The 21285-nt window shown below is 45.8% G+C and overlaps 1 protein-coding gene across 1 annotated transcript in view; it reads right to left on the reverse strand.

Moving 5' to 3' along the window:
• Epg5 (ectopic P-granules autophagy protein 5 homolog) overlaps nt 1–21285 on the reverse strand; it is a 99103-nt gene that overhangs the window by 56105 nt on the left and 21713 nt on the right. The window contains exons 8-16 of the mRNA XM_032886209.1: nt 19613–19727; nt 19099–19249; nt 17449–17604; nt 15555–15712; nt 13057–13211; nt 10302–10442; nt 6901–7065; nt 2340–2459; nt 1000–1256 (exon numbers count right to left, since the gene is read on the reverse strand). Of these exons, the coding sequence (XP_032742100.1) occupies nt 1000–1256; nt 2340–2459; nt 6901–7065; nt 10302–10442; nt 13057–13211; nt 15555–15712; nt 17449–17604; nt 19099–19249; nt 19613–19727 (1418 nt within the window). The remainder of the gene's footprint in view (nt 1–999; nt 1257–2339; nt 2460–6900; nt 7066–10301; nt 10443–13056; nt 13212–15554; nt 15713–17448; nt 17605–19098; nt 19250–19612; nt 19728–21285) is intronic.

Raw genomic sequence — 21285 nt, forward strand, 5'->3', positions numbered from 1 at the left:
TTAGAAAGAGCAATTTGCAAATTCATTTGGAATAACAAAAAACCCAGGATAGCAAAAACTATCCTCAACAATGAGCTTCTGGGGTAATCACCATCCCTTACCGTCCCCTTCACTCCCATCAGTAATCATTATGTACTGAAAGAACCCAGCAGTGAATGAGAACCCAGTCTCAGGATGAATACAGCATCCAGGAGTCAAGAACCAAAATTGGGAAGCTAGAATTAAAGAGTCAACAAGCCAGACACTGTTCTGAGCATGTACTGAGTATGTGACTAACTTAAGCTTCATAAAACAAGTTAATAGTCATTTCCATCTTAGAGGTGAGGAACTATTTTGGCACCTGAGCTCCTGGGAACAATGTAATGTGTTAGGCCTAAAGGTCTAAACGACCACTCCTCCTCCTAGAATTTCTACATCAACCACCCTCTCTTACCTACTTTCAAATTTGTCCTCCCACCCATTCAATCGACTCTGTTCACATTGTCCCCACCAAGTGCCCTTCCTACCGTCCCTTCATTCTACCACATTCATCTACTAAGCATAAGCTCGGTGGACAGAGGACTGAGACAAACCCTACCTAAACTCCTACAAGGGAGTTTAAGATGGGTTAGAGCTCACGTTTGTTCTGGCAAATGAACAGCAGTGAACTTGGACATTACTCTCCCTTTATAAATGACTAAACAAGGCTCATATTTGACCCTAATTAATGAACTTGGGCATTACTCTCCCTTTATAAATTACTAAACAAGGCTCATATTTGACCCTAATTAATGAACTTGGGCATTACTCTCCCTTTATAAATTACTAAACAAGGCTCATATTTGACCCTAATTAATGAACTTGGGCATTACTCTCCCTTTATAAATGACTAAACAAGGCTCATATTTGACCCTAATTAATCCCCAATGGGTTTAACGAAGGCCTCAGGATTGGGATGTGAAAAGATGAGAGTCTAGAACTCCTACCTACAAGCTACCCTGGAGGGTCACCAGACAGTACCTGTGGCCAACAGCTGTCACAGCTAGAGCGAGATAGCAGCCAATGGGCAAGCCTGATTTCACAGCCTTCAAGAGAGGATGAAACATGGAGGATTCTGTCATGTCAGGTACTGTGTTGCAGAAGGGAACGACCAGAAAGTTCTGTCTTCCAAAATCATTTTTGTGTAATTTTAACCTCAAGATTAAATTCCAGGCCCACTGGTTAAATGAGGTTTCAGGAGTCTCTCCATATCGAACAATACTGGCCAAATAGGAAACCTGAAACAATCATTCATTTAAGCAATATTAATCATATACACATAGGCTAGTAACTTCATCTGCCCACCTCTGTGTGAGACTGATGATGCCCTGGGAAGAGAATGTGTCACTTTAGTAGAGCAATGTTCCACTCTCAGCCCACTTACTTGCTTTGTGAACGTGATCTCAGAGCAAGCAGAGGATAGAAAGGTTGAAATGCAAGACCACTGTGCTATACACTATATACACTACAAATCTAAGTTAGGGGGCCTATTGGTATCATTTGCCAATTTAGTGGTAATAAAAACTAATATCAAGCCACCAATAATTTAACTACCAATCTGCAAATTTTTAAAAAATGACACTCAGTTCTCCTGAGTTGCACACGTAAGCACCAACACTCTCTAGAACTCAAGCCAAATTCTGAAACACTAATGGTCACAAAGAAGATTATTTTTGCCATGTGTTGTGGGGCAGGTCTTTAATCTTAGAATTTGGGAAGCAGAGCCAGGCATCTCTGTCAGTTCAAGACCAACCAGGTCTATATAATGAGTTTCAGGCCAGCAAGGGCTACACAGTGAGACCGTATCTCCAAGTAAAGACAGATTTTAAGAAGGATTGAAAGAGCTGAAGGGGCTTGCAACGCCATAAAAACAATAATGCCAACCAACCAGAGCTCCCAGGGACTAAACCACTACCCAAAGACTACACATGGACTGATCCAGGGCTCCAACTGCATATGTAGCAGAGGATGGCCTTGTTGGGGGCACCAATGGAAGGGGAAGCCCTTGGTCCTGCCAAGGTTGGACCCCCAGTGCAGGGGAATGTTGGGGCGGTAAGGGGAGGTGGATGGGGGGAACACCCTTATGTGGGAGAGGGAGCGGTTAGGGGGCTTATGGACAGGAAACCAGGAAAGGGAATAACATTTGAAATGTAAATAAAGAAATATATCCAATTAAAAAATAGAAAGAAAAATCTTTAAAATCTATAAAATTAAATTTAGTATCTTGAACTGACAGAAATAAAACCAAAACTATAATTTCATCTTCCCAGGCAGGTTTTAAGTGGACACTTATGTTCTCAGTAAAGACAAAGAGTTAATACCTGTTTCATGCTTTCAGAAATAAGCCCGGCATAGGGCTTCTGTGCCAGGTATTTCTGATAAGCCTCGAGCACTAGTAAGGCCACTTCAGTGTGCAATGCTTGATCCAAATGAAGGTTACCCTTTTGAAAAAACAAACAAACAAATTCACAACCATATCGTACTGTATTCAGTAAGTAGTCCTTTAAACAACCACAAAAACCAGTAAAGCAAGACACTGGATTGAGAAGATAAATGTTTCCAAACTCTTATCTCCTAGAAGTGAAATTACAAAATGACAATAGGGGAAGGCCCTCAAAGCTACAAGGCAAGTACTCTGCACGAAGACATGTGTAGCCTCAAACCCCCAAACAAGAATCTTAGACTATAATTGCCCACCCCATCCAACAACCTCTAAAGAACCTGCATTATAGTTAAGAGCACTGCCACCTACCATAAAATGCTTATGATTAATCACACAGGACAACACTTATTACCTGAAGTCTACACTCTCTCTGTTGTTTCATCGTTAATGATATGCTCAAAACCATGCAGAAATACTACCTTTCAAGCCTACAACATTTCCGAACAGTCTTCTTTCCAGTTTTCAAAATCTCCATTCCCTGGCCCTTTCATGGAGGCTGACCCATGACTCTAACACAGGAGGGAGGAGACAATCAGGGGACTCTGCATGCAGACATCTGGGAAATGGGAGGCAAAGGTGTTCCGTTTGGAGGCTGGAGAATATGGAGTTGGAGAGAAACCCCAGTGGCTCTCACCACAGCAGCTCTTCAGTGAGAGAAGTCCTAGAGGAATCCCAGTGTGGTGGTTAGAACAAGCTTGGCCCAGGGAGTGGCACTATTAGGAGGTCTGGCCTTGTTGGAGGAAGTGTGTCACTGTGGGAGTGGCCTCTAAGGTCTTAGGCTTAAGCTCCACCCAGTACACTTGAGAGGACCCTCCTCCTGGCTCCTGACAGAAGACATTCTCCTCCTGGCTGCCTTCAGATCCAGTCTGCCTGCGCGATGCCATGCTTCCCTCCATGATGATATTGCCTGAACCTCTGAACTGTGAGCCAGCCCCAACTAAATGTCTGCCTTCATAAGAGTTGCCTTGGTCACGGTGTCTCTTCAGAGCAGTGGACACCCTAAGACGCCCAGGGAGCAGAAACACCCCGTGAGAAGGGCTCCCTGGAATTATTCTCCCCATCTGTACAACACCTTCCTATGAATGCGAACCATACAAGACAACTGCAAACATTAAACGATTTGCTCAAAAGATGCCACACAGCTGTAGAGAGCTAATTTCTGCCCTTTGTCCCTGCCAAATGTTTGTATTCTAATCAATAAGCTAATTAATAAGACCCAGGTAAAGAGGCAGGAAACTGCAACAGTCAAAATCACTAGCATGTCTCTTAGAAGACGTGACATATAGCCAGCCCTTAATAATAACTATCGATAAATCTAAACTGAGGAATTAACTTCAGCAGTGTCTCTAGCTTATTGTAGTAACTCTATGAGAAAGCCTATTAATATTAATATCTACAGATGGGCAATTAATGCCCAGAGTTCAGGAAACTTAAGAGTCACACTGTTAGGAGTTTGTAGCGCTGAGATCAGAATAAAGTCAAACTCATAATTAAGAAAACAACTCTGGCAATGGCATACAGGACAAACTGCAGAAGGAAAAGAGACCTGGGGCAGTGGACACAATCAGGAGGAAATGAAGTAGGTAGCAGAGATAAGACAGCACCCTCAAATGGTCTAAGGATAAAGGGAAGACTTGTGCTGGCCACCCCCAACCCGACAGTGTGTGTACCTGTGAAGGCCACAAGCTCCATGGTGGAGCAGCCTGTGTCCCCTCTCCAGTGTGTGTGTCCCCTCTCCAGTGTGTGTGTCCCCTCTCCAGTGTGTGTGTCGACTCTCCAGTGTGTGTGTCCCCTCTCCAGTGTGTGTGTCCCCTCTCCAGTGTGTGTGTCCCCTCTCCAGTGTGTGTGTCCCTCTCCAGTGTGTGTGTGTCCCTCTCCAGTGTGTGTGTCGGCTCTCCAGTGTGTGTGTCCCCTCCAGTGTGTGTGTCCCTCTCCAGTGTGTGTGTGTCGGCTCTCCAGTGTGTGTGTCCACCCTCCAGTGTGTGTGTCCACTCTCCAGTGTGCGTGTCCACTCTCCAGTGTGTGTGTCCCCTCTCCAGTGTGTGTGTCCCCTCTCCAGTGTGTGTGTCCCCTCTCCAGTGTGTGTGTCCCCTCTCCAGTGTGTGTGTCCACCCTCCAGTGTGCGTGTCCACTCTCCAGTGTGCGTGTCCACTCTCCAGTGTGCGTGTCCACTCTCCAGTGTGCGTGTCCACTCTCCAGTGTGCGTGTCCACTCTCCAGTGTGTGTGTCCACCCTCCAGTGTGTGTGTCCACTCTCCAGTGTGTGTGTCCACCCTCCAGTGTGTGTGTCCACCCTCCAGTGTGTGTGTCCACTCTCCAGTGTGTGTGTCCACTCTCCAGTGTGTGTGTCCACCCTCCAGTGTGTGTGTCCACTCTCCAGTGTGTGTGTCCACCCTCCAGTGTGTGTGTCCACCCTCCAGTGTGTGTGTCCACCCTCCAGTGTGTGTGTCCACCCTCCAGTGTGTGTGTCCACTCTCCAGTGTGTGTGTCCACCCTCCAGTGTGTGTGTCCACTCCTCCAGTGTGTGTGTCCACTCTCCAGTGTGTGTGTGTGTCCACTCTCCAGTGTGTGTGTCCACTCTCCAGTGTGTGTGTCCACCCTCCAGTGTGTGTGTCCACTCTCCAGTGTGCGTGTCCACTCTCCAGTGTGCGTGTCCACTCTCCAGTGTGCGTGTCCACTCTCCAGTGTGCGTGTCCACCCTCCAGTGTGCGTGTCCACCCTCCAGTGTGCGTGTCCACCCTCCAGTGTGTGTGTCCACCCTCCAGTGTGCGTGTCCACTCTCCAGTGTGCGTGTCCACCCTCCAGTGTGCGTGTCCACTCTCCAGTGTGCGTGTCCACTCTCCAGTGTGTGTGTCCACTCTCCAGTGTGTCCACCCTCCAGTGTGTGTGTCCACCCTCCAGTGTGTCCACCCTCCAGTGTGTGTGTCCACTCTCCAGTGTGTGTGTCCACCCTCCAGTGTGTGTGTCCACTCTCAAGTGTGTGTCCCCACTCTCCAGTGTGTGTGTCCACTCTCCAGTGTGTGTCCACCCTCCAGTGTGTGTCCACCCTCCAGTGTGTGTCCACTCTCAGTGTGTGTCCACCCTCCAGTGTGTGTGTCCACTCTCCAGTGTGAGTGTCCACTCTCCAGTGTGTGTCCACCCTCCAGTGTGTCCACTCTCCAGTGTGTGTGTCCACCCTCCAGTGTGTCCACCCTCCAGTGTGTGTGTCCACCCTCCAGTGTGTGTGTCCCCTCTCCAGTGTGTGTGTCCACCCTCCAGTGTGTGTGTCCACCCTCCAGTGTGTGTGTCCACTCTCCAGTGTGTGTGTCCACTCTCCAGTGTGTCCACCCTCCAGTGTGTGTGTCCACTCTCCAGTGTGCGTGTCCACCCTCCAGTGTGTGTGTCCACTCTCCAGTGTGTGTGTCCACTCTCCAGTGTGTGTGTCCTCCCTCCAGTGTGTGTCCACCCTGCAGTGTGTGTGTCCACCCTCCAGTGTGTGTGTCCACCCTCCAGTGTGTGTGTCCACTCTCCAGTGTGTGTGTCCACCCTCCAGTGTGTGTGTCCACTCTCCAGTGTGTGTGTCCACTCTCCAGTGTGTGTGTCCACTCTCCAGTGTGTGTGTCCACCCTCCAGTGTGTGTGTCCACTCTCCAGTGTGTGTGTCCACTCTCCAGTGTGTGTGTCCACTCTCCAGTGTGTCCACCCTCCAGTGTGTCCACCCTCCAGTGTATCCACTCTCCAGTGTGTCCACCCTCCAGTGTGTCCGCTCTCCAGTGTGTCTACCCTCCAGTGTGTCCACTCTCCAGTGTGTGTGTCCGCTCTCCAGTGTGTCTACCCTCCAGTGTATCCACTCTCCAGTGTGTCTGCTCTCCAGTGTGTCCACCCTCCAGTGTGTCCACCCTCCAGTGTGTCCACCCTCCAGTGTGTCCGCTCTCCAGTGTGTCCACCCTCCAGTGCGTCTCCTCTCCAGTGTATCCACTCTCCAGTGTGTCTGCTCTCCAGTGTGTCCACCCTCCAGTGCGTCCCCTCTCCAGTGTGTCCACCCTCCAGTGTGTCCACCCTCCAGTGTGTCCGCTCTCCAGTGTGTCCACTCTCCAGTAGATGACAGGCTCTTAGTGTTCACGTGGTCGCTAGGGATGGAACCTGGGCTCTCATGTTTATTCAGCAAGCACCTTACCAACTGAGTCAATGCCCAAGCACTAGGAGCTTTCTAATGTAGAATACCAACAGAGTTAAAGAAAAGATACTTTGTGGGCTATAGCTCAGTGGTAGAGTGTCTTCCAGGCATGTACAAAGTCCTAGGTACAATCCCCAGAGGGGTGGGGGAGAGAGGACGAGTCTAAACTCTCACAGCTGAAACAATCTGCCGGCCTAGCAGCAGCACAGAAATGTCACTGCTTTAAAAGGAATCCTTTCCTCAACCTGTGCACGTAAAGCCTCCTACTTTTCAGAAATGGCGTACCTGTTCGGCAAATCCCCAATTCAGTCCTTCTAGGATCACACAGGCCAGCTTGTTCTTCACTGCTGCCAGATTATAGCTCAGTAGCCAGTCCCGAATCACAGCTATCTCCGAGGCAGAGGGCCGCCAAAGGTGCAAAGGCAGCTCTTTAAACAAGTATAAAGAGACCTTTTCAAGAGAAAACAGTCATTAAAGACGCAGGAACGTTATTAAACTGTATGCAAATTTTCCTTGGAAAGGATGTGGAGGTGAATTTGATTTTGAGACAAATAAAATTATCATCATGGACAAGCAAATAAAACTAAATGCATTTTTAAGCTAATGATAAACCTAAACACAGGCAGGCCTTCGCATAGGTCGAGCTTTTTAGTAAATCGTCGCGTTTCCATCCAGGTAAATACCATACAGAACACAAATCTCAAGTGATGATAGAGCACTGACTCTTCTCTTCTGTACAGTGAGAGCAGCCTGGTGTTGAGACGGCTAATACGTCAGTGTGAGGGCAGATGAGACAAAACCAAGAGCTGATAGCTTCTGAAACTGGATGCTAGGTTCAGTATGAAATTCTATTTATCAGAATGTGTGTGCACATGTGCATGTGTGTCCCCTAGTCCTAAGTGTGGGCATGAACAGGCTTGGTGTGGGTGTACATGGGAATTCTAGGACAGTTTTGTAGAACTGGCTCTCTTCTTTCACCTTTACGTGGGTTCTAGGGATGACACAGGTCATCATGCTTGCATACAAGCACTCTGCATGCTAAGCCATCTTGATAGCCCTCTACTTGACATATATTTAAAATATTCTAGATTAAACCTGTTTGTGGGGAAAAAAAAGTCTACAATACTACTTTTAAATTACCTGTGTGTACAAATTAAGAAAATGCAAGTTGGTATTAATAAAATTTCTTTTAAGAGAGTGATCAGGAAAATAACTAACTTTATAACGTCATTTTTGTTTTATGGCTTTTTTGAGGCAAGGTCTTACTCAATAGCCCAGAGTAGTCTGTAACAGTATGTAGCCTAGACTAACCTGGAACTCCCTGTGATTCTCCTGTCTCAGCCTCCAAAGTACTAGGAATCCAGGCAAGAGTCACTGTGTTAACTGACTCCTTTTACAAGGTGTTAAACAGGGCTGTTCAATGAAAAGACCTGCCCTATATTTGGGCCATACCCTCTATGGCAGCACATACAGAAAGACATGGAAGGAGAAAGCTTTGCCATTTGCTTACACTCTCGCTAGCAGGTTCATCCACCCTGCTGCTGTAGCACCCCTGTGCTGGTATTAGAGCCCACTTCTGTGGACCCGGAGCCTCTCTAGGGACCCCTGAACCCCAGCATCAAACATCATGCCTCATGGACTGAGCAACTGCCAGGTTCTTGGCCTGTCCAATGGGAAACAGCCCGTTTTGAACTACCCAGACCACAGCTCGTAATCTACTCTAATAAACCTCCTTTATATCTGTATATAAATTCAATCTATCGGTTCTGCTCCTTTATTATATTAGAGTACCCTGGCTAATACAACTGAGTGTTGTGTGTCTGTTTATCTGTGACGAGTGATACTACAACGTCGGCAGTGGATTCCCAGTTCCTAACCCTCCTATCTCAGCAGCCCTGCCCTAGAGTTAAGTCCGCACAGTATGCTGGGGCTGTACAATAGAAACTTCAAAAATAGGAGAGTCCTGCCTGAATCTGTAGGTGTCTAACAGAAACCATAAACTAATAATGCTAGGCATTGGTGAGCGTTAATCATTCCCCTATCACAGGAATGACACAAGAGCGATACTCACACTTCTGGAGTGCAGGTTCTAGTCAATACCATAAGACAAGGCAAGAAACGCAAGGCATTAGCAACTACACAGGAAGCACCAGTTAGGAATCCTAGAAAATAGAGCTGGCAGAGAGCTGACAGCAGTGTTAGAGCACTTGCCCAGAATGCACTAACTAAGCCATGCACTACTAAATCACACTTCCAGTAGGCGCGGTAGCAAACACTTGTAATCCAAGCACTCAGGAGACTGAAACAAGAGATCACTGTGAACTCTGAGGCCAGCCTGCACTAGCAAGACTCAGTGGAGAGGAGAGAAATGGAGGGGAGGTAGGGAGGGAAATCTTCTAGTACTGTTTCAACAATATATAACTTATAATGGTTTAAAATATATTGATGCTTTTACTGCAAGACCAAAAACCCCACTAATTTTCCTTGAAGAGGTTACGGGAATAATAAATGGATTTATTAACAATACAAAAATATGCATTCTGAAAATGAGCCAATATTTGAACTACGAAATTGGAAAAATAAATTATACATGTGCTCTTGCTCGCTCTCTCTCTCTCTCTCTCTCTCTCTCTCTCTCTCTCTCTCTCTCTCTCTCTCTCACACACACACACACACACACACACACACACACACACACACACATGATTTGGTACTAATTGGAAGACTGTCGTCAAACACACTTCTGAGTTCTGTGCTCTGGAACTATACTGACAACAGGACTGGTGAGGTGGCTCAGCGGTAAAGGCACTGCCTGACCATCTGATACTCTCTAAATAATAAAATAAGAACTAAAGTCCCTCAAAATGTATTTGTTGGCAATTATGCTCATAACAGCAACACTCATAATTCAGAAGGAGGAAAGAAGCCAAATGCTCATCATCTGACAAATGGATAAACAAAATGTGAGACAGAAATTCAGTGAACTATTACTCAAGACTTCAAGGAAGGAAATTTTGAAGGAACACTACAATACATTCTGCAAAGTGAGATAAGCCAGACAGAAGAGACCACTCGCTGTGAGAACACTGAGATAAAATGTCTGAAGCAGGCAGCTGTGTGCAGAAGGAGGCGGGTCAGTGCTGCTTAGGGCCAAGGAGGATGCAGATAAGGAATGGCAACCAAGGGTCTGTGAAGCCTTGTGAAGACGGTTTCTTTGTGAGATGAGAAAAACACTCAAAGCTTAGCTGTAACGATGGCCGCACCATGGCTATGCCACCTTCGCCAGTGAGTGCTGGGGCAGATGAATTCTAGCCAATAAAGCTCTAACACTGCATGAGGACGGCAAAGGGGCCTGACGACGACAAGCGGTGGGAGGCAGCCCTGTACAACACACTGGGCCTCAGGAACCTTTGCACCTGGGCTTCACTTGGTGGAGAGTCCTTCCCAACGATGCTCCTAGTACTGCCAGGGTTTCCTCACTTCACGGTGTCTTTTAATGATTTGTTTGTATGTTCGGTTGGGTTTTCAAGACAGGGTTTCCCTGTGCAACGGCCCTGACTGTCCTGAACTTGCTCTGTAGACCAGGCTGCCATCACCTGCATCTTTCTCCAAGAATGAAAGGTGTGCACCATGATACCCAGCTGCTTCAGGATTCCTTTAAAATGCCAAATAGTCATCGTTCTTACCATTCCAACTTGGTCAATGGTCTCTTGCACTCTATCCAAAAGGACAGAAATAATCTCAGGGTGAACAGCTGCGATGGACCCCAAAAGCTCTCGACCAACCTTTGAAAAAGTCTCTCTGGTGGACAGTATGACGTAAGATACCTAAATGAGAGCCGGGAGAAATGACAGCTTTAATACTAATTAACAATTAAAACTCATTTCCATAGTTTTCCCCACAAAACATAACCTCACCCTGAGCCTCAGAAACCTGTCAACCTGAGCTAGCAAACTACCCACCTGAGGCTAGAGGTGTCAGAGAGAAAACAGGGAAGTGGCAACTATTTACACCCCGAGCGCAACTAAACCCCAGAGACTAAACCCCAGCAAAGCCCGGTGGGCATGGGCCTGAAGCCACAAACATTTGGAAGCCTGAACTAGGAGAATCCTTCAAGTCCATTAGTTGGTGGCCAGCTTGGGCAACACAGTAAAATCTCATCTCAAAAAAGAGCAAGTTTCTCATTCGTGATGAAACAAATGAGTACCTGGAGGAAGCCATGCATGCTGTAACCTCTGAGAACAGCACTGAGTGTTCTGCAGATGGAGCTCCTGTGGCAGGGCCTTTGAGACTCCACCCACCTGGAAAGGACCTGTAGACAAGACGCTGCCACAGACCCTGCAAGGACCCTAAGGAGTGCTCAAGCTTCAAGCCCTCCTGGCTTTTCACTGTGTTTATTCTAATGACAATAATTAGTTTCACTTTGTCAGTTGTGACTGTGGTTTGGTTTACTGGGAAAAAGTCTCTTGCACAAGTCTTTGATAATTTTTCTGAAAATGTCTACAGAGAAACAAAGCCCTCTTTGCAGTTTATCCTAGAAACCGGTTCTCCGGGCTATCCCTGGCTGCCTCTGCAGTCATCCTGAGTAATCGGGAGGAAGTCACTGAGATTAATGATTTCTTGCTTAACTGTTTTAAAGCGATAACTACATTCTAAGAACGTAGATGATGGCATTAAGAACTTATGGAACATACACGGAAAAAATAAAGGGCACAAAAGGTCAGATATCCCTCCAGTGAGAAAGAAAAATTGGCAAAGGAATCTAAATTTCCCAGGCCTCTCGGAGGCAAAAGTATAAGAAGAAACTCAGAAGAAGAGAAACCTGATCCCAGCAGCCAGGATCCAACTGGGCCACCTTGTCTGGCCACAGTGGGAGAGGATGCGATAGCCCTCATGTGCCAGGGTGGGAGATACCCAGAGGAGAGGGAGAGCTGGGGAGGGAGTGTGTAATGGGGGACCAGGAGGTGAGGCAGCAATCAGGATGTAAACTTAATGAACTAATTTTGGGGGAAAAAAGAGAGTCAGGTTTCAATCACTGCCATTCTGAGAACGTATGAAGAATAGGACTACACTGCTGTTTCCACAAAGGTAATATGTGGGCCACAGAAATCAGATTCATACCCAGAAGTGTTACTCTAGGTACGGTATCATACCTTCTGCTGACTATAAAATGTAAAAGCATCATTCTGTTAAAGGCTGACCGCAGAGCCTGAAGGGCTTTCGTTTCTGTAGCAGCCTCTCGGCTGCCAGATAGGAGGTGCTGGCTGGATGTAACATTTGGCTTGCAACGGAAAACGCATGTTTGAACACAAGGAAAGGTTAATTGATGCTTAGATACAGAGTGAAGGTCAATTCATGACGACAAGGAGTGCGGAAGAGGAAAAGAAGCAAAACGGGGAAATGTTGATGATCCGTGGAAAGTGATTAAGGAGACATTGAGTCAAAACTGCTCCTGCTCGAATGCTGTGGACCTTGCATAAATAAGTAAGGCGGTTCGAGCTGTGTGGAGCCACCTGCTTAAATGTCAGCACCTGGTGACTGTCTTCATTTTCGCTCAGCCACACCTCCATCCTACAGCCCAGAATTCCCCTGGAGCTGGACTCTGGCAAATACCTATTAATACTTATTAATGTACATAAATCACTAAAATCATTTTAATATATTTTATAGAAACTCATAATCTCTCCTACAAAACAAAAACCTAAGACTAAGAGTTTCTAAAACCCTAGTTTATGGGACTGTCGTCCAAGCTAAACCACCACCGTCTTCAGGAGCTCACTGTGCCCGTTTACAAAATGAGCATCAGAACTGGGCTTGCCCACTGCTGACTCCCTCAGAGGAGGCAGAAGAGGGGTTTCCTGAGTATCCCACCATTTCTAGGCAGTCTTCATAACTGCACATCATCGCAGGGTCTGGGATGCAGGGAGGTTGAGACCCCTGCAGTCCTGTGTCGCTCCTCTCTTAGAGAGGGGACAACAGAAGCGAGGGTCTCCCTCACTCCACTGCTCACTGTGTGGTGAAAAGGTAAAGGCAAATGGCAAGTTACCGTTTCCGTTTAAGATACGCAACTAATAGCAGAGCTAACCCAAAACTTCCTCCAAGTTCAATGTTCTGCACTCTCACTTAAAGTGACTTGGAGGTCATCTCTCCATGTCACTGGCAGGAACACTGAGGTGGCATTGGCTGTATGGCTATAGTAGACACAATAAAAGCTCTATGTATAGAAAACCAAAAGTTTGCATAGAATGTCAAGAGAACGTAATGGGAAATAGAATTATAAAATACAAATTTTGAAAAGTCCTTATGGCGAATGACGTTGTGATTCTCCCTCGCATCATAGGAGCTGTGGAAGCTCAGTAAGTCAGGTTTCTAAAAAGCCATACCCAAGAATGAATGGATGGCCAGAAGGCCCAGAGTATCGACAAAAGTTCATACTCTAACCTCATAGATTTCTAGAACAATGATTTTAATAAAGCCTTCGTCCACATTAGTTCTTCTGGCCCGAGCCATCTGGGCAAAGGTCGTCAGGAGACAGATCTCCTCTGAGCTGTTCATGGAGGAAAGACACTTCTCAAAGCTCGCAACATGTTCTGGGTCTGCAGTTCACATCAAAAAATAAAATGTAGAAGTATGGTTATATATTGAGTTACACTATCACAAAGAAAGATGGCATAAAAATTAGAACTTTACAAATAGGTAGAAAGGCTTCCTCTTTCCAAAACGGATCCCTACCAGTACAAAAGCTGAATCAGCTGGCCTCTGAGGTCCCAACAGACAGAAATATAGTGTAGACTCAAAGCAAAAAGTTAACATTAAACTATGCCTCACCTCTCCAAAGCTATTTTAAAAGACAGAATGAAGCAGAGAACTTGGTACAAATCTGGAGGACAACCCAAGGCAGTGCAAAGCACTGCTGCTGTGGTGTCACTCCCAGTCCACAGGCACAGGTGACTTTCCTGGGCTCCTTTGCAGCCACAGGAGCGCAGACACTATGACTGCAAACTGTCACGGCCAGCAACTGCTCAGCATAGGCATGGCACTCCAAACCCAGCAGAGCAGCTTGTAAACTAAGATTGTGAACAAGAAACTAGATAAAACAAACAGTACATAATCCATTCAGCCTCATTCTCCGAGGATGCTGTGTAAACAATATTATACTTTAATACACAACTTTGTAACTTATCAATTTGATAAATCTGTAATACAGGTAGGAAACAGGCACAAAAAAGCAAAATATTTACAAAAAGATATGGACAAAAAGTCCATTTGTGAAATATACTCCAGTCTGAGGACAGAAATACTTGGGACAGAAGATGGCAGTACAGAAGCAGCCTAACGAGGAGAGGACTAACCTGAGTCAGAGACCATGCTCACCGTCCTCGGCCCTGCCGAGGAACGACGGGCTCTCACCTGTGTCTGTCACTTAACCCACAGAACTGGTAGCCAGGCAAGAGTTTGTGAAACCCTCCGAGCAGGTAGGCCACGTTCAACTATGGAAACAGTAATGTGAGCACCTCCCGGGACAGTGTGGCAATATTTTATGAAGCAGAGAAGTGCAAAAAACAACAAACCTTGAAATAGGAAGGCAAATAAACAAAAGTAGACTTGTGTAGAACATATATACACAGAATAAAGAGAATGAAGAAAAAATAATGCATAACTGCACAAACCTGCCAATGATGTGATTTTGTTTAGGTTTTGTACAGTATGCTTCCCTTTCTCCTGGTTTGCATTTGTTGCTGGGGCTGCTGCTGTTGCTCTGAGACAAGCACTACATAGCCCTGTCTGTCCAAGAACTCACTAAATCTGCCTGGCCCCCAGCTCAGAGATCTGCCTGCCTCTGCCTCCTGAGCACCGACAGTGAATGTGCTTTTTCTTTTAAGCAATGCAGAGGTTTAAAAATTGAGGAAAGGGGGTTGGGGATTTAGCTCAGTGGTAGAGCGATTGCCTAGCAAGCGCAAGGCCTTGGGTTCTGTCCCCAGCTCCGGAAAAAAAAAAAAAAAATTGAGGAAAGATTTTGGGATGTTTTTAATACTATTAGTATTCTATTAGGTTTTATTCCATATTTTCTTTAATATGAAGGGTAATGAAATATCTTTGTATCTAACTAAATAGTCTAATTTGTTTTTTTTAGTTTTAGTTTTAATTTGTGTGAGACAGCCCTGGTTGTACTGACTATGCAGGCTGGACTGGCCAGACAACTGTTGGGGTTAAAGGCGTGCACTACCATGCCTGGCTGAAAATGGTTCACTTCTTTTTATTTTATAAGTATGGGTAGTTCTGCCTGCATGTGTAATACACATGTGCAGTTCAGAGGAGACCGGAGAGTGCTGCATCCCCTGGAACCATCCCTGTAGGTACTGGGAGGCAAACTTGGACCTCTGCAAGAACATTTTTAACATTATCACATAGATATCCGCATGTCAGTGCTAGTATGCATCAAAATCCACTCAAATCTTCACTCTAATTCTTGCTGTCTTGGTTTGGGGGGTTATTTTGTCTCTGAGGATTAAACCTAGAACCTTGCACATGCAGACCACTGTGCTACACCACCTCTGTGCTACACAGTTAAGTTTTGAAGGATTGCTGTCTACCTCTTACCTACTTCATAAAACCAATATGGTTAGGAAAAAAAAACAGAAAAAAATCAATAGAACAACTGGGCACAAGCCTTGACAGACTTCAAGACAATTAACAAGGCATGGCGATCTGACTAGAATTTTACATACGCAAAAAGGTGATTCATCAAAGTTAGATCACTGTCTTACTGCCCAGAGTTGGACCTGGTGAAATCTGGATTTGAGATACGCTACCTCCCATCTAACTAATGAAAAGTGAAGCAGTCCCCTGAGTGTCAAAGTCATCACACCACAGTGCTTCAAGAAGCAGGACTAACACTGTGGCCGTGAGGCACACAGAGACAGCACCTGCTCAGGTACCTTGGAGCTGCCTCTTGCACTCGACCGGCTGCAGGGAGGCACAGAGTTGCTGCAGGTTCCCACTCTCCACCTGGTGCATGAGGTAGAAGAGCTTCCAGAGCATCTGGACCGACAGCGTGCCGAAGGGCATCTCAGACATAAACAGCCAAATGCCAAGTCTGCACAGGATAAAGAGCGACAGCACAGTTCATGTGTCAGCGAAGGGCATCTCAGACATAAACAGCCAAATGCCAAGTCTGCACAGGATAAAGAGCGACAGCACAGCTCATGTATCAGCAAGCCTCAGCACACTGAGGAAGTGGAAGCGAGACCAGCGCTCGCCCTGCCACTTACTTTTCTAACAAGAATATGGAGAGAGAAATGCTTTATCCCAGATGCTCTGTACCAAGAGGATTTGAGATTTGGGGAATTTTTATCATTTTGGATATTTGCACATATTTAATCGTATGTACCGTGGAAGAGACTGAGGTCTAAACATGAAAGCCTGGTGGATGATCCACAACCACCAAGATATGGAGCTAGATGTCCATAAACAAAGTGTGTACACACACAATGTAACCGTACTCAGCAGAACAAGGGCTATTTGGAGAGAGAAACAGGCCAGTCAAGAGGGAGAAGGGACAAATCTGAACAGGATCCAAGGATTACATGCGGATGGATGTTTGTGTATACTTTATGTACACAGCCATAATGATGACTTTACACAGTATTTTTACTGTGCCTGTAAAGTCTACATTAGGTCAAATGTAGACTTATATTAACACAAAAAGTTTTTCATTCTTGCTGGGCAGTGGTGGTACATGACTTTAATCCCAGCACTCCGGAGGCAGAGGCAGGTGTATCTCTGTGAGTTCAAGGCCAGCCTGGTCTACAGAGCAAGTTCCAGGACAGCCAAGGCTGTTAAACAGAAGCACCCTATTATGAAAAGCCACAAACACGAGAAAAGCTTCTAATCATTGAGCTTTCCATGCTCCGATGTTCAATCTGCATACATCAATTTATTCCAGCCTTACAAAAACAAAGGCAACATTATTATCATAAATTTATACATGAGACCTCTCAGACATATGGAGAATATTAAGAAAAAATGCTGGGTTTTGAACCAAAGATCCTTATTAGACCAGAATGAGAGAGAAGCTATCCTAGTCAGGGTTACTGCTGTGATGAAACACCATGACCAAGGCAACTTGAGGAGGACAGGGTTTATTTGACTTAGGATTCCACATTACTGGTAATCATCAAATGAAGTCAGGACAGGAACTCAAGCAAGGTAGGAACCTGGAGGCAGGAGCTGATGCAGAGGCCATGGATGGGTGCTGCTCACTGGCTTGCTCCCCGTGGCTTGCTCAGCCTGTTTTATCATAGCACCCAGGACCAGCATCTAAGGGATGGAACCACCCACAGTGGGCTGGGCCCTTCCCACCAATCACTGATAAAGAAAACACTCTGAAGTTTTGCATACAGCCCAATTTTCTGGAGGCATTTTCTCAACTGAGGCCCCTCCTCTCTGATGACTGTAGTTTGTATCAAGTTAATATAAAACTATCCATCACAGAGGCTGTAGTTCGTATCAAGTTAATATAAAACTATCCATCACAGAGGCTGTAGTCTGTATCAAGTTAATATAAAACTATCCATCACAGAGGCTGTAGTCTGTATCAAGTTAATATAAAACTATCCATCACAGAGGCTGTTTCCAAGATACTGATGTGTGTTGGGTCACATTCAGGTTTAAGAGCAACACAGATGTGGAAACTAAGGCCAAGAATTTACCCAAGATAAAAAGCTGATGAAACACACCAAGTCATACTCTAGGGCCCACTCAATCAATGACCTCCATGCTCGCCTTGCTTCCCGGGCAGGAGCTCTCACCCAGCGCTTCCCTGCCTCTCACCTTTTGGCTTTCAGGACATGTAGGACAGCTCTGAGAAACAGCTCGTCAAACTCGATCTGCAGTTTCTCCATGGAGTAGGGCTGTAGTGTCAGCCTCACATCTGTGTTGTGGCTCACATACTGTGCCCAGTGGTCACTGACATAGCCAAGGGTCATCCTGAGTATGAGGGAAAACAACATGGCACTCTTCAGTCTCTCACTCAGCAACACCATTACATAACATGAGAAGAAATAACATCCTCAGTATGTACTAACTGTACACCTACTATCTGCTCAGTTCTGAACAGAAACAAAGAGAAACCAATCCTCATGCTAATGACCTTAGCGGAAGGCATAAGGACAGGTAAATAAGGAAAGAGAATGTCCGCCATTTCATGTTGGGCTGCATTCATAGCCACCCTCAGCTACATGAGGGCTACAAGGCACAGTATAGATACAAATACTAGGATCTCAGCTGTCTAAGGGACCCCAGGCTTTGAGGACATCCTATAGATCTTCACAAATATGACTAAAATGACTATAAATCAGTTCAAGTTTGGAGAACAAAACTGGGAAAGTGAAAGATTTTTACAGTTTTATGAAGTTTCTTTTGAGAGAAGAGGTTGGATTAAAAGAAAGAAAGAAAGAGAGAGAGAGAGAGAGAGAGAGAGGGAGAGAGAGAGAGAGAGAGAGAGAGAGAGAGAGAGAGAGAGAGAGAGAAGCGAGAGAAAGAGAGAGAGACAGAGAGAGAGAGAGAGAGAGACAGAGAGAGAGAGACAGAGAGATAGAGAGAGAGAGACAGAGAGAGAGAGAGGGAGGGAGAGAGTCAGGGAAGGAGGAAGGAGAGAGAGAGAGAGAGAGAGAGAGAGAGAGAGAAAGCAAGCAAGCCGCCAGCCAGCCACCAGCCAGCCAGCCAGCCAGCCAGCCAGGGCTGGAGAGCTGGCTCAGTGGTTAAGAGCACTGACTGCTCTTCCAGAGGTCCTGAGTTTAAATCCCAGCAACAACATGGTGGCTCACAACCATTTGTAACAGGATTCAATGCCCTCTCTTCTGGGGTGTTTGAAGACAGCAAAAGTGTACTCCCATACATGAAATAAATAATCTTTAAAAAAAAAATTAGGCTATGTATGTGCTATAGAAAACAATTCAGAAAGAACCCCGAAGATGTAGAAAAGGGTATGAAGTTGATTTAGAGAAAAGCAGTGCATAAACTCAAAATTTTCTCAAACACTTGCTAATAAAACCATAAGCCCATCTTTCACTCAAATACATGAAGTTCTCTCAGTTCAAATATAGAGTGACTTATTTAAGACTTTGAAATGTTTCTAAGTATTTTAAACTACAGTAAGATATGGAAAAGGATGGCAGAGAAGCAATAGCCATAAAGAATTATTGTCCTTGCCACAGTTCAGTCAGTGACAATTCCAAAGAAGCAGGCTATGGACAGAAAGGGAACAAAGACGTGAAGGCCTGCGTCTTCCTTGACCCTTCTCTCTGCAGCAGCTTTGAGAGTCAGAACTCTAAGGAGAGTCATGTAACCAGTCAGCTGAGTCTTTCACATGCTTTCACTGGAGCCAGCTGGAAGGAGAACTACCTCACTTCTATGACGGTCCCTCACAGTGTTGTGTCTAAGCAGGTGACACCAGCACAGGACTGCCGACAGCAGCACTACCTGATCAGGTATCCAATGCGCTTCACAAACTGTCTATAGCGGGCTCTGTTAAAGGTGTCTAGTCCCACAGCCAGAAGCTCCACTAATGAGTTGGCAAAGGCAAAAATTTTCATCATCTCTTGGGGCCTTGTTGTTTCAGGTAAATAATCACCTAGAAGTGAAACGGGTAAAGGGGGGAATGTAATTAGTATAACAAAACACTGCAGAACACAGATGTATGATTCAGTGAGAAAGCCAGGAGAGGAGGAATTAACCCATGCATGTCTCTTGCTTCAATACCACAGTCAAGTAGGGAACTTGAAAGAATGTACATTAATGTAGTTAAAACAGGTAACACATGCACTAGTGAGCCTTCATTTAAGCACGAGTAAAAAAAAAAATTATAACCCAAGGGAGAGGAGGTTTTGCACAAGTGGACAAAGGAAAACCACCAATCAGCAGCCCCCCAGGAAGCAGGACTTGATGCTTCCTGTGTGGCGCCTGGCCACAGTTATGACAACAGAGATTGATCTACCTTTTGCTTTAAACCCAAGAAGATGCTGAAAGAGCTCATGAAAGGGAAACTGGGACAAAAGGGTAACCAAGTCATCTTCATTAAGGAGACTCCAACTGGTCTCGGGGTCTTCATCCTAAGGGAAGATACCAAATCACATCAGCTAACCAGATGAGGTCACACTGTAGGACGTGGTTATGTAACGACAAATCACAACATGGTCCTCGCAGACTCCTCCTCAAGGCCAGTGACCTAATAGCCTTAGACCTGCAGCCAAGTTGGAAGTCCTCTGAAATCCAAGTATAATTCACATGTACCTGGATCATATCCACTGTTCAGAGCCCGGAACTACGCTCATCAAATTTCTATCATGAAGACAAGACTAAAAGTTCTAGAGCCAGGAGGTGGCAGCACACGCCTTTAATCCACCACTCAAGAGGCAAGAGGCAGGCAGATCTTTGAGTTAGAGACCAACCTGGTCTACAGAGCAAGTTCCAGGACAGCCAGAGCTGCACAAAGAAATTCTGTCTCAAGAAAACAAAACAAAAAGAACCTTCTGGAGTGTCCACCTTACTGTGAGATTCACTGCTCAGACCAGTCAACAGCTAAAGCAGCATATTCTACTGCAGGCCACGTTATCTGGAGCCACAGTTCTCTCCTACTAAGTTCAAGGCCCACTAACATGCTCAACAGACTTTGGAGGCAGCAGCTAGTGTTTGCTACAGATGCCTCAGGCTCTGCTGTGGGCAAGAAAAAACTGCGCACAAAGATCTTTCAGGGGACACCACTGGTATCTTTTAAGGAGAGCCTTAAAGTCACCCTAGAAATCAAGCTAACTTGTGTCCCATATGCACTACTCTATCGACTGTCTCCACTACAGCTTAGTTATGCTTTTGCCCCATGGTTCATGAATCTGGAGCTTAGTCCCAAGCTTAGTGGCACTGAGAGTTAATGTGTGACCTCTAAGACATGAGGCCTAGGGGCTGGAGTTAAGGGCACTGGCTGCTCTTCCAGAGATCCTGTGTTCAATTCCCAGCAATCACATGGTGGCTCACAACCATCTATAGGGGAATCTGATGCCCTCTTCAGGCAGGCAGATATATATGCAGGAGAGCTTTCATGCGTTAAATAAACTAAAAAAAGAAAAGACAAGGCCTAGTGAGAGCTCTTAATTATTGATGGTACCTCCTCTAAAATACACAAAGGCACGTTCTCATAAAAGGATGCTATGAAAAGTTGGCCCTATCCAGCTCCCAGATTTGTTGTTTTGAGATGAGATTCTCTGTGTCCTGCCATCTACATGAAGCCCCGACCAGTGCCTGTGCCATGCTACTGTGTGTGTGTGTGGGGGGGAGGGGGTTCAGCATCCAAAATCGTCATCTTGTTAAAACTTTTTATAAAGCTAACTTACTTCAGGTATATCACGTAATGCAGAACAGAATGTGATGCATATGATGGCTAACAAGAGCCTCAGACGCTCCTAGAGCAACCATGTGTGGCTCCGTAGGCTGCAGCACACTCGGATCTACGCACGGGCCCAGCTTTATGACATGCTCAGGTGAGCCTTGTGAGCTAGTGTTGAGAGGAGTGAAGGAACCATGGCGGCTTCCCTCACAGACCTCCCATCCAGCTGACCTCGTAACTGTCTCAAGTACTAGGCTCCTCTGGATTGCTCTTGGTTTCGGTTCCCTTGC

This window comes from Rattus rattus, chromosome 15 (genome assembly GCF_011064425.1).
Source record: "Rattus rattus isolate New Zealand chromosome 15, Rrattus_CSIRO_v1, whole genome shotgun sequence".
Classification (NCBI taxonomy): domain Eukaryota; kingdom Metazoa; phylum Chordata; class Mammalia; order Rodentia; family Muridae; genus Rattus; species Rattus rattus.